Source organism: Nothobranchius furzeri, chromosome 3 (genome assembly GCF_043380555.1).
Source record: "Nothobranchius furzeri strain GRZ-AD chromosome 3, NfurGRZ-RIMD1, whole genome shotgun sequence".
NCBI classification, from domain to species: Eukaryota; Metazoa; Chordata; class Actinopteri; order Cyprinodontiformes; family Nothobranchiidae; genus Nothobranchius; species Nothobranchius furzeri.
In genome coordinates, this window is record NC_091743.1 from 87,052,266 (window position 1) to 87,066,457 (window position 14,192).

Sequence of the window (14,192 nt, forward strand, 5' to 3'; positions counted from 1 at the left end):
CAAGCTAATTATATTTACCTACCGGAGCAGATTAAGATGAGGATGTCTCACTTAGATCACCCAGTTACCCATCACATTTAGTGAAGTGGACCCAAGCTTTAGCCTGCGTTCTTTCTACCATGCTGCTCTGTTTACAACTGGTTCGCAGCGAGCGATGACAAAACGCTCTTGCGCATGTGCAGCTGTCTTGGTAAGTTCTCGTTATGAAGGACGGGTACCGAAACGAGGCACCGTTTGAAATGACGTGAATCAGTGCTCAGTCGGTACTATGGAATTTGGTCGGTACCTTAAAAAGTACCGAATTCGGTACCCAGTCACACACAAACTCTCACTAGTCGGCGCTCTACATGAACGTACAGCTCTAATCACAGATGAACAAGACCGTAAACGGGAAGAAAAACACATCCAAAAGGCCCTCTTAAACTGCAACTATCCACAATAACCAAGGAAATCATTCACTTTGAAAATCCATTCAAAAGATTCGATTCATTCGTGAACGTCACATCACTAGTGAAAAGCCTAATATTGAGCCTATAACATACAGCTGTTATATATACATATATATATATATATATATACATACTTATCTTTCTGAGCTCTATACACTTAAAACTAGCAGCATAGCTGACATTTTAACACTAGACAGAAGGCAGGAACCGCCCCCTCCTCCTTCGCTGCTCTATCATTGGCTGAGAGTTTTCAATCGTCTTCTGCCTAAAAGGAAATATGCACCCACACATATGATACATCAATTCAACCTGCTTGATCCCAGGAGTCTTGTATTAACTTGATATTGTGTTCTGTGTCACCATGGCAACGTGCTTAGCAACAATATTTAACAATATTTTAGACACAACTATATCAACGTACTTTAATATAGAAATGTTATTCAAAGTTTAAAAGAGTCATGTGACATTGTACGTTGCTTTATTAAAGCAGACTCCTGTCATCTGTTACCATGGCAACACAAAGAACTACAAATCACTTTAACCAAGTCTCATAGGAATGAATATAAAAAGCAGAATATTGAGCCAATAACAGACTCCTGTTTTTGATCTTTTTGAACTATCTGTACTTAAAACTAGAAACAAGTTAAATTTGATTGGTGGGAAAGTGCCCCGCTCCCTCCCAGCTCCCTGATTGGTTGAGAGAGGTCAATCATCTTCTGGCTAAATGGAATTACACACCCACACATGTGAGACATCAAATCGATCGGCTTGGCCTAAGGAATCCATCCATCCATCCATCCATCCATCCATCTGTTATTTCATTCATCCAACCATTCATCCATCCCATATCAAGTCTGAACATATGTTAATCTATCAGTTTCAGATATCAGCAAATATTTCTAAATTCACAGTTCAGCCAATTATAAAAATGCACCCATTAAACTATCCTCATTCAAATGCCAGCTGTTTAACATTTCAACTTTTGAGTTTTTAATCAATGGTCAAAGATTAAAGTTTTCTGCTGTTTAGCATTTTTTGTCCATTCTTCACCTATATTCTGAGCTTTATTACACTTGTCGGTGATTTTTGCTTCTAAATCTTTAAATACATTCAGCTCATTTTGACAGTTTAGCTTAGTTTCAGCTTCATTTCAGCTATTCAGCAGCTTCAGCAATCAGTTTCTGAATTCGGCGTATGCTACTCATTTCACAGTTCAACTAAATATAAAAACTAAACATTTTAGCGGTCCAGTTTTTTATACAATGTTCAGAGATTTCAGTTTTCTGCTGTTTAGGATGAGTTTTCTTGATTCTTCACTTACTTTTTGTGCTTTATTTACATTTTGGTGCTTTTTGCTTTCACATCTTTCACTACATTCAGCTCATTTGGCAGTTTAGCTTAGTTTCAGCTTCAGTTCAGCTATTCAACAACTTCAGCAATCAGTTACCAAATTTAGCATAAGCTGCTAATTTCACAGTTCAGCTAAATGTAAAGATTAAAACTGTTAAACTTGTCGAACTGAAATAACAGATGTTTAGACACTTTAGCTGTCCAGATTTTTATACAATGTTCACAGATTTCAGTTTTTTGCCATTTAGGATTATTTTTCTCCATTCTTCACTTACTTTTTGTGCTTTATTTGCTTAGTGATTTTTGCTTCTACATCTTTCAACACATTCAGCTCATTTTGACAGTTTTGCTTACTTTCAGCTTCAGTTCAGCTATTAAGCTGATTCAGCTAAGAGTTTAAGCTATCCAGCATTCAAACAGCATTTCTACAAGAAATGCAGTTTATCTAGTTTTATTCCTCATAGTTGAGGTATACCTATGATGAAAACTGCTGACCTCTCATCTTTTAGGTGGGAGAATCTGCACAAGTGGAGGATGAACACGAGATGCTGAAACCACCCAGTGGTGGGGTGAAATCTATGGTTTTCTCTGCACACAGTTGGACAGCACTAAGCACCAATCGGTTACATACTCATGTAACGTACCAGTGGTCAAATATTCACCCACAAATTGACCAGAAATGAACTTTCATTTGCAGACACAAAAACACCACCTGTCTTGCCCAATACTCTGCTCCAGTCCAGAGACGTAACATCTTTGCTCAAGGCCTCATGGGCACTGCACTTTTACTGAATAAAGTTCTTCTTCCTGAAAGTTCATAAGTGACTTTACAATTTATAGGTTGAAATTATCAAATGTGTTGATTTAACTAGTTAATCTATCAGTACTCATACACATTACAATAAGATAATTAGTAATGTTTAACATCCACTTCACATAAGTGTTTAAAACATTCTCATTTTTACAAAGAGATTAACACATTTGTGTCTGAAGGAAGGAGGGACTTCTGAGGTATTTGGTAAAGCCCTAAAAACGTGTCAAATTCTGATTGGCCAAATTTGTAAAAAAAAAAAGGTTTTAATAAAACAGGAATTACTTCCGGATGAATTCAACGCAGATTGCGTCAGATGGTTTTTATAGATTCTTTAGTTGTGTTCAGCTCCTTCGTCTGCTGATTAGGTTGTGGACGCAGGGCCGGAGTGGGACACATTTTCAGCCCTGGAGTTTCAGACCCCAGACCGGCCCACTTAATGAATTATTATTAAAATCATGTTAGAACTTTATATGTATAGTCTACAAAAGCACACTACTCGGTAAAGCCTTGTAATTCAGTGCAAGAAAGAGTTGCTTTACAATGTAGGTTTATTTGAACATCAGTGCACATCTCCAACATTGTTCTTTACAACACATTCTCTAACAATATAACAATCTACCTTCTGTTCAAACAGCTGTTCTGAGATTTTCAAACCTTTAAAATGAAATGACTCAGCACTCCCTTTCACACTTTTTCCAGTTTCCCTATACTCACCTGCACACAATTAAAATAATCATCTGTAAAGCTTTAGCACATTTGATATGGAAAACACATTTTTTGTAACCAATTAAAATATTTTCTATGGCAAAATATGCAGGCTTATTTCATTTTACTTTCATTCTAATAACTATCTGTTGTGGGCTTTGTGCATTTACTAATAAAAATACAACAGGTCACTACTATTATTTGGACATTAAAATTAACTAATGTTTGCTTGTTTGCACATGAGTTGGCTCACCTTCTATCCCAACAGGAGCAATACCCTCACTGCTGGCTCCTGGCTCTTCTTCTGACACTACATTGTGTGAAAATTGTCACAATTCAGCATTCATTTTCCTTTTTACACGCTTTCTGATCAATGCTGAATCATCTAGCATTTTAGAACACTTTCATATAGAGCCAGGATAGTTTTCATCATATAAATTTTAATAATATTCAGTTCACTGACTCAATAAGTAATCCTACCTGTACATGTCCACTCTGGAATGGTGGGTTTCTGCCTGGTGCTTATTAGGCCTACTGGATCTTGTGGGCTACAAGACAGTTTGGTGGCATCAGTCACATCATACTGTTGACTATATTACATAACGTTATGTCATGACGCCATATAATTCATTATTGATGCTTAATTAACTTGAATGGTGATTTGCAGCCGGTAAAGTTTAACATCTTGACTTGCCTTACCCGTTTTATCTTCATTTGAAGTTAAAGACCGCAAGCTTGTTTGAGAAAAAAAGGTGCTCATTTTTGCACATTTAGCTGCATCTGTTTCCAGCGCTTTCCTCTTTTTAATTCTTGCCTTCTCCGCGCCACCCTTGCTCTTTCTACTTTCCATCTTTCCGTCAACTGCGAGGTCACGTGGTGCGCACAGGCGCATATTGGGCAAAAAGAAAAAAAACGAGCTGCAGCCTGCAGGTAGAGACAGCCGGGAGGAGCGTATGAGATCAGCCCGGCGGCCTCAGTGCCATGACTGAACACCGGCACCAAAAAATAAAAATAAAATGATAAAAAACAAAAACGAGAGCACCGGCCCATGCGGCCCAAACATCGCGCAGCCCACCGGGAATTCTCCAGACCCTCCCGATTAGCCACTCCGGGCCTGTGTGGACGGTGCTTTATAAATAAATGAACTGAACCATGCCAGTGCCATTTTTGTAGTTTTTCTCCGTTGCAGTTCTGATGTTGCAGTTCTAGTCAATGGCTAACCTCGCTGATCGAGCCAATAGTAGACGCTCTCAGGCCACAGGGGAGCATGGCTGGAATGACCTGCAGAGCAAGATGCTTTGCTACTGCTACGGTGTGTGCTAGGCTAGGCTAGGCTAGGCTAGGCTAGGTGGGACTTACATTCCCCATCAAGTTGGGGTGGGGGGTCAGATATTCTCCATGACCAGTGGTATTAGCACATGTACATACAGGTCTGGTATAAAACAGTAACTTTAAGTTTCCGTGGTTCAAGGATTCATTTTTATGTGTTTATGACATCATTTGATTTTTTTCTGATTATATCTCTGCCTGAAAGTGATTTACATGATGTTGAAGGTTTTCATTGTTAGATAATTAGAGAAAACAAATACAGGTGGATTCTCGTTCAACTCAGTCTGAGGGGGCTCTTTTTGATCCTCACAAGTTTAAGGGTTACCTGTATTAGGTGTGAAATGATGGTTCCTTATTCTCTAAAAGTTAAGTCTGAACTACCACCATGTGACTATTGAAGACTTTGTCTTCCTGGAATGAAAATGTGAATTTACAGCTTTTCTTTGAATGGCGTTTCTCTGTGTGATGCACTCATGGGTTTTACTGCTGCATCCTCATCAGCACACCAGGGTGTCGTTGGTTAGTTAGTTTAGTAACCATAACGCAAACCAAAAAGCTGCTAAATGTGCAACATTAATATTTTGAAAGAGTTATTATGCAGATCATATGTGAGTTAATAAACATCAGCTAAAGTTGAAGAATGTAGTTTTATAACCTAATTTATTACAGTAATTAGTGCTTTTTCATGATCAAATACAAACCGGTTAAACTTTAGCCACATACGAGTGTTGAATGTAGCTCTTTAATCTCCACCTCCACAAAACCCTGCAGGATCATTCCTAGAAGAGCCTTGGGTGTTTGATCTGGTGTACAGTCATTTTACTAGAATTAAAAGTCGGAAAGCACCTCAGTCTTTCTAGGGAAGGCTATAAAGGGCTGTGCAGCTCTGACCTTTGTTTTCACACGTGTCTTTGTGCAGAGGAGTTTGCTGTTTCTCACAAGTCCTTTACTAACTAGTGTTGAGGAGCTTTTCTGGACTAGAAAACAAATCTTAATTGTTGCTGGTTGAACTGGACAAAGTTGGTGGGATGAAGGACCAAAACTAAGCTCTCTGCTGGTTTAGCCGGAAGGACCTCTCTGCTTTCAGCGTCCAAAAACAGGTGGGAGACCTTCTCTTAAATTGGTCCTAAATCACACATCAACATCCTATCATTATTAGTTAATTAATTATTAGGTCCAATTTTTAATCATCGCACTGTCTACATTCTTATAGATACATATACCCATACCACGTGCATGTACTCGTACTCATAGAAGTGCTCCAATTGACTGATAATAACTCGATTTTTAAGGCTTTAAGACAAACACTCGGGCAGCTTTTCGTGTCCTCCGTGTTTTACAAGCTCGACTCGGACTTAGCTGGAATCGTTGAGGACTCGAGGATGGTCGTGCCCCTGGATTTGGGATATTCAAGTGTTGAGCATACAGCTCCTCACTGTTCCAAAGATCTGAGTCACAGGACTCTTTAGGGTTCAGACCTGCCACCACCTCAGTGGCTGGTGACCTGTATTGCTGACAGGCAACAAGTCAATCTGGGACTACGAAAACTTGAGATCTTTCTCATCACTTGGCTCAGGGAGCACGTGTTTGTGTGTAAACTGTTTGTGCATTAGCATCTTAAACATAAAGTTATATTCAGACTTTGAAAAGAAACACAAGGAGGACTGCTGCAGGGACTCGTCAGGGTCACTGGGAAAGTGGCAGATCTCAGGAATCCTGACATTTGTGTCAGAAACACTTGGAAAACTTTGAATTTGCAAGAATATTTGTTTAAAGGTACAACCTGAGAGAAGTCTTAAGCCTGATTCATGCTTCTCCGTCTGCGTCAGCGTGGAGACACGCAACGTCCTTGCGGGCCTGCTGGAGAGCTCCGCAAGGACGGACAGAGTCGAGCTCTCTTTTCTAAACATCCGTCAGTCGAGACGGACAACGCAAGCTTGTGATTGGTCAGGACGCCGCTGTCGTTTACACCGCCGCCATTGCACCCTCAAAAACATAAAGAGAGCCGAGGATAACAAGCAGCAGACACGGAGCAGCTTGAAGAATACGTGGCGAAAAAACTCTAAAAACATGTACGTTTAGATCCCCCGTGACTGGAGGAGTGAAAAGATACGCAGCAAGCGTTTTATTTGTGGACGGAAATGACAGGAAACGTAGGTTTAGAGGTGGCGAGCGCATGAAGAGGTGGAGGAGGATGAGAGACAAATATGTCCGTGTTAAAAGTCTCTTATATACAAAAAACACAATATAAACACACTATGTTGGACCGATACGTGACAGGATACCACAGAACAGCGCTACGCCCTCTGCTGTCCTGGCGGGGAATTGCTTTGCAACACTCCCCAGGAGACGGAGAAGCATGAGAGCAAAACGCTTCCGTCAATCCGTGTGTGTCTGTCCCTTGTGGAGCTGACGGAGAAGCATGAACCAGGCTTTAGGTGTTCCAGAAAAATCAACTTAGATGTTTACAGAATGGGAAGGGACCTTCTTTCATGCTGAAGTTGAACAATCACCTAATATTTTATTCAAATGTAAGAGGTCATTTAGGCTGCACAGTGGCGCAGTGGTTAGAGCTGTTGCCCTACAGCGAGAAGGTCCTGGGTTCGCTTCCCGGCCTGGGATCTTTCTGCATGGAGTTTGCATGTTCTCCCTGTGCATGCGTGGGTTCTCTCCGGGTACTCCGGCTTCCTCCCACCGTCCAAAAAACATGACTGTTAGGTTGATTGGTCTGTCTAAATTGTCCTTAGGTGTGTGTGTGTGTGTGTGTGTGTGTGTGTGTGTGTGTGTGTGTGCATGATTGTTTGTCCTGTGTGTCTCTGTGTTGCCCTGCGATGGACTGGCTCTCTGGTGTACCCCGCCTTATTGCCCGTTGACTGCTGGAGATGGGCACCAGCCCCCCCCCCCCCAAACCAAACCGCACACAGAGTGCTCACGTGAATGATTGGAGACAAACGATGAAGAGAAATGCAGATTGTGTTCATGTTAACTTTGTGCAAACTAAAGAACTTTGTGTTTGGCTGAAGGGAACTGGAATACGAGCCAGGTCTGGTTCGACATCCACCACAAAAAAATGGTGGTGTTGAATCAGATGATCAGACCACAGGATCATCACCTCGAGGTCCCCTAAGCTGGACTTGGTTTGCTTCATCTTCCAGTCTAATGAGCTTAAGGTGTATTGTATCTTCTTGGTTTGACAGGGAGATGGTGAACGCCTGGTTTGCTGAGCGGGTCCACAACATCCAGCCGTCTACATCCAAAGAACACCCCTCCCAGCAGCGAGTCCACCAGTCCACTACAGATCTCTCCTCCTCTGCCGCCGTCCTCCCACCCTCTCTCAGCCTCCTGGAGAACCGCTGCCCCTCGCCCGCCTCCATCTCAAGCCCGGCTCCCGGCACCCCAACTCGCAAAATCTCAGCTTCAGAGTTCGACCGCCCACTACGGCCGATCGTGGTGAAGGACTCCGAGGGCTCTTTAACGTTTTTAAGTGACGCGGACCGTGAAACTGTCCCTGTCCGGGGCTCGGTGATGGGTGAGGGTGGTGTAGGTGATGGAGGCTGTAATGGCGGGGAGGGTGACCGATGTGCCCGCTTGCTGGAGCTGGTCAAGGAAGTGTCGAGTCACCTGGATGTGACGGCACTTTGCCACAAGATCTTCCTTCACATCAATGAGCTGATTGCTGCAGATCGCTACTCACTGTTTCTGGTAAGAGCCGGCTGTTGCTTCTTCTCACTGGTTTAACTGGACTCGTCCCACAGACAGAGGATTTAACACACCTGGTTTAACCCTCTGGAGGCAGGTGTTGCAGGTTTGCAACGTTAAAACCTACCTACCTGGTTACTCCACATACGTATTTCACGAGCATTTTTAACTCAGAAGTTCCCCTGAAGGACTTAGTTGTTCATCTTTTTATCAAAACTTATTTTGAGCCTGAGAGGGTTAAGTTGTTCTCAGCCAGGGGCGGCGTTAGGCCCGGCTACTTGGGCTCAAGCCCCGGATGTTTCATGAAAAGCCTCAGATCTAAAACGAGGAAGTAACGTGCAGTACCAAAGTCCAACAGAGAGGGAGCAGCTGGCAGTAGTTTGTATACAGCCTGCCTGAGCCTCCACCACTGAAGAAGAAGCCCTTCAGCAGCCGGCTTCTTCTACACTCTCTGCCTGAAACGCATGAGTGAAGATGGACATAAGGACGTTTTTTAGACCAAAAGTACCGCGACAGAACCCCAGCTTTGATGAGACTGGTGCTGACTCAGGTTTGTGAGTCTTATTTGAAAATATTTGTTGTGCTGCTGGTTTGCCTAAAGTTAGCTTACTATCAGGTAAAGTTGTTGGAGAAAGAACGGGAATATTTACTATCATCTCACACTAAACACTAACAGGAACAATACTCTTCCCTGAAAATGCTTAATGTGTAGCTTCAGATTAAAAATTATGTGGTACAAGACAAATATATATGATGTTGACTAGTGCGTGTCACGTGTGTGTGTGCTCGCGCACGTGACACGCACACATGTTAAGCCCCGGATCTTCTTCAGTCCTAAATCCGCCCTTGTTCTCAGCCAGGGAAGAAACAAACCCAGACTGAAAAAATTAGAATATAATGCCAAAGTCAGTGTATTTCGGTAATCCAGCTTAGACTGAGAGACCATCTAAAGCAGGGATGGGGAACCCTGGCCCGTCGAGGGCCGCTATCCAGCATATTATAGTTTCAACCTGCTTCAACGCACCTGATTTCAATCAGCAGGTGATTAACAGGCTTCTGCAGAGCCTGATGAGTTGCTGAACAGGTGATTCAACCACTGAATCAGAAGTGCCGAGACGTGCAGGACACTGACCCTCGAGGACCAGGGTCCCCACGCCTGACCTAAAGGCTCAGGAACCCTTTGCAGGTGTTTTGATTCATATCAGAGTGACACTTTGAGTCTAGAATGTTGAAACTTTTACAATATTCTAATGGTCTGGAATTTTAAGCGTGGGGTTTTCATAAGCTGTAAGCCATAACCGTCACAGTTATAACAAATAGAGTCTGAGATATGTGGATGTGCATGGAACGAGGCTGTCTGATGCGTTACGTTCACCTTTTAAGGGGGATTACTGGCAAATGAAATGTCCATGTTGTTATTTGAATCTGTGGTGAATAAGTGGCTTCTTTTACAACACAACAGTCACACACATTCACACGCTGGTTGTCACGGCTGCCAGCCTGAAGAGGGGAAAAGCAGCCAGGATCACCCAGCTCTGGTGATTGACTGGACACCGCCCCTCCTCCTCTTCTCTTCCAGGCTGCTGAGGAGCACAGCTGAACTGAATCCTCCTGATGAGCCACACCTAGGATAAAAAGGCTGTGCCTTCAGCAGTTTGGGAGACGGATTGGATTGAGCAAAATAGATTTAGAAATTGTATAGTATGTACGGATTCTTTATCAGTTTTGTTGGCACTTCATTCAAGAAGTAATGAAAATAGAGTTGATATTTTTCTAGAAATATTTGAATGCCTATTTCGGTTGTGTGCCTTAGGGATTGAAATAAGATTTATGTGGGTACCGGCGCACAGGGGGATAGAAGGGAATGAATTAGCAGATTATTACGCAAAGCAAGCAGTAAAGTTAGAAGTAGTGAAACCGATCCCTTTTAGCAGTAACGAAGTGAAGTCAATGATTAAGGATAGAATTATGAATGAATGGCAGGACATGTGGGTAAGGGATAAAAAGGGCAGACATTTATTTAATATTCAGAACGTAGTAGGTAAAATGTCGATTAAGGAGTTACATAATAGGGAACAAACAATAATAACGAGATTGAGATTAGGACATTCGGGATTAAACAGCACTTTGCATATTTTGGGTAAACATCTAACAGGTTTTTGTGATTGTGGGACAGAACAGGAAACGGTAGAACATGTTTTGTGTTTTTGTAGTAAGTTTGATGTAATTAGGGGTGAATTTTTAGATAGGTTGAGAGATAAAGGATATGATGTTTGGAATTTGAGAACGTTGTTGAATGGCAATAAGTCCAATTATAAGTTGGTGCTAGAGTTTCTTAGGAAAATTAAGGTATTTAATAGAATTTTTATTTATTTATTTATTTTTTTAAATTAATTAATTAATTTATTTTTTATTTTTTATTTATTTATTTATTTATTTTTCTCTCCTCGCTCTGACTCACACTCCTGCACAGTAGGTGGCGGTAATGCACCTTAAGTTAGTTGCCACCCGCCATTTAACCGGAAATGAAGAAGAAGAAGAAGAAGAAGATGAAGTCTGGGAGACAGCAGTGCAGGGGTTCTGCTGTTCTCCATGATTTGTTTTATTTTAACCCCTTCGTTCGTTCGAGCCTTCGTTTTGATGAGTTTAACTTTTATAGTTGAAACTCTTGAGCGATCTTGTGTTCGTTGGTTTTTAAGGTTAACTTCGTTTGTTGCAATTTTATTGACTTCGTTTTTAAAACACCTTCTGTTCCGGTAAAACTTTTAACATAAGTTTTAACCAGGTGTTTTATGTCAATGAATTGTTTTAGAACTTTTATCAACTTTGTAGATTTAGAAACACCTTCTGTTTTGGTGAAACTTTTAATAAGTTTTAACCAGGTGTTTTTAATGTTGGCAACTGCTCTTTTAATGTTAACCTTTTTGAGTATTTTTGTTCAGCATTATTTTAATAATGCTCGCCATCTGTTTGCTTGTGTTTTTAACTACCTTTTTGTACAAATAAGCCCAGTTTAAACTCCGCCGCCAGTTTTTATGCTAATCCCATCCTTCACATTTTACCAACTCATGTCGGGGACGTAACACTGGTTGTGATGAGCTACACTGTAGCCACGGCATTCCTGTGGCACACTGGCTGAGCACAGGCGCCACTGGAGGGTTGAGTGCCTTGCCCGAGGACACAATGACAGACTTGAGTGGGACGTGGACTTACAACCCTCCGGTTATGGGGTGGGCACTTGTACTAATCCTCACTAATTACTCCACAGAGCTCTTTGTGGAATTTCTCAGAAGCAGAAAACTCTGCCGGTGTGGAGGAAAAACCACAGATGTCACCTTGAGTCATCTTCTAAAAACCAGTAATGAGGGTTCCCAGCATTACAGATCCCAGCGCCCAAACCTTTTCATGGAATAATAAAACACACCGCAGGTCCGCGGAAACTTTCAATCATTTACCACTACGCCTGTTGTTTGGATGGCACATTATGAGGCTGTGAAGGAGGGTTGTGTTTAACTAGGACACACACTTACACACACATGGTCTGAGATTCAAGCGCTGGTTTAAACGAGATGATGGCTGCAGAGCAAACAGGTGCTTGATGTTCTCGCTGGTTGCCAAAGGATAAAATGTCATTAAAACAAACTTTAATCTGCGTTTGATTGTTATTTATAAAGTAAAGCAGTGTTCTTCCTGTTAAACAGTGATGAAATCTGCTGAGCATTTTCCTTGTCAGCCTGTAGTAAAGGGTACGTTTTATCTTTAAAGAGGACATAATGAGCTTAGGGATGGGTACCTTTGACATTTGAATCGAGTCGGTACTAATTCCCAGTACCTAGGAATCGATACCGGTACTTAACGGTACCAATTTTCGATACTTTTGAGTGTTTAATATTTTAATTCTCTTTTATAATTAAATATATTTTTTTCTGAATTTATAACCGTATTTGATAAATATCACGATAAATAACATACAACAGTTTGTATTTTAACATCGTCCTTGTAGTTTTATAAGCTGATAATTAAACTGAAGCAAACATCTTTACTGTGAACTAAATTTACTGTGTATCTTCATTCCTTTTGCCGTCCTTTTTCATTTGATTTTTCCTACTGGGAAGTTAGAATTTCCGAGGAGAAAGCGAACGCACCATTAGCTGATAACAATGGTGGCAATGGAAGCTAACATATCAAGCTAACGTTATCTTAAACAGTTTCTTTAGCTGCTGGAGCAGATTAAAACGATGATGCCTCACACTTAGATCGTTGTCGCTGGTTTCATCTTCACCCGTCGCATTTAGTAAAGTGAAGCCAAACTTTAGAGCGCGTTCATGTTCTTCCAGTGGGAAATTCGGAGTTCCGAGGAGAAAACGAACGCACCATTAGCGAAACGGAAGCTAATATATCAAGCTAACGTTATCTTAAACATTTTATTTACCTACCGGAGCAGATTAAGATGAGGATGTCTCACTTAGATCGTTGTCGCTGGTTTCATCATCACCCAGTTACCCATCACATTTAGTGAAGTGGACCCAAGCTTTAGCGTGCGTTCTTTCTACCATGCTGCTCTGTTTACAACTGGCTCGCAGCGAGCGACGACATAACGCTCTTGCGCATGCGCAGCTGTCTAGGCAAGTTCTCGTTATGAAGGACGGGTACCAAAACGAGGCACCGTTTCAAATGACGTGAATCGGTGCTCAGTCGGTACTATGGAATTCGGTCGCTACCTTAAAAAGTACCGAATTCGGTACCCATCGCTACACGTTTTATTAACATGCCAAACACAAATAATCTGTCTGTGTTTGGTTTCGGTAATCACATTCTTCTATGAGTCTTTAATATGTCCCCTTTTGTGACATCATAGTCAAGAAAATTAGCATAGAACCACCCCTCACCTGTTCACATTCAAGGAACCTTCAGCTCTGGACGTGGAGGAAGAGCATCTCTACTCCACACCTCTCCTGGATATCTGAGCTCCTCACCTCGTAGCAGCCAATCGGGGAATTGGTGGGTGTGACTAGTAGCAGCTTATTAGCATTAAAGCTTTCCTTCACTTGTTGTGCCAATACATTTACTTTAGTTTCTAGTATCAATGACTGCCTTACAAGATGTTCTCTGGAGGAAAAAAGCTTTGGCGCTCCTGTTTCAGGAAGCAGAAGTTAGTCAGAGGTGAACAATTAAAAAGGGTTTGTTAGTGAAATTGTTTTTTAAAGGTCAACTTTATTAAAAATACATTTTTTAACTGCACTTATTTGTGTTCACTCGTTAAACAGGAAAACCTGACAATAAAAAACATATTTAAATTATTATTTTTGATCATAATCAGTCACTGTGAAGGTTTCATGCAGGTTGAACATAAAATAGTCTCCTACACCTATCTCCTGCAGTAGCTTCTGATAGAAAACAGACGGTGAAACTCTAGGATGAGAACATCCTGACAGATCTACGTCACACTGTCATTAACAGTCATGGACTCACCCATCTGGACTCACGACGGGGAAGGCTGTTGTTGGTTTAGCGTCCAGGAAACAGCAGAGAACGTCCTGCTAGTAGAAGCTAACTGTTAGCATTAGCAACTCCACCACACAGCAGAACTCTTCAGGCTTGTGTTATTGGTGGAGATAAAACATACAGTCACGTTGTTAGCCAATCCTCCCAATCCTGTCATGTTTTGCCACTTTTTTCCTTCAGATGAATTTTACGTCCTCACACAAGCGCACCGGAGCTTTTTTTCCCCCAGAGGATGACTTACAAGACGTCCATTCCTACTAGAGACCCCTCTGTGATTAAAGTTTACCTTTAAAGTGACAGAACCCTGAAACATTGATGTAAGACCACTTTCAAAAAGACGT

General features: G+C 41.6%; 1 protein-coding gene and 1 long non-coding RNA gene across 5 annotated transcripts in view; one reads left to right on the plus strand and one right to left on the minus strand.

Moving 5' to 3' along the window:
* The window catches only part of pde5ab (phosphodiesterase 5A, cGMP-specific, b), a 158,918-nt gene that overhangs the window by 59,690 nt on the left and 85,036 nt on the right, over nt 1-14,192 (plus strand). For 3 of the 4 annotated variants that reach the window (XM_070549687.1, XM_054734092.2, XM_054734093.2), the window contains exon 2: nt 7,845-8,349. In XM_070549687.1, the coding sequence (XP_070405788.1) occupies nt 7,845-8,349 (505 nt within the window). Of the gene's footprint in view, nt 1-5,657; nt 5,748-7,844; nt 8,350-14,192 lie in introns of those variants that run through there. The other variant, XM_054734102.2, reaches the window with a different exon arrangement.
* LOC107384725 (uncharacterized) lies at nt 3,550-4,111 on the minus strand. The gene is made up of 3 exons (XR_001572891.3): nt 4,018-4,111; nt 3,799-3,866; nt 3,550-3,628 (listed from the first exon to the last, which is right to left on the minus strand). It is a non-coding gene; the product is annotated as an uncharacterized lncRNA (long non-coding RNA).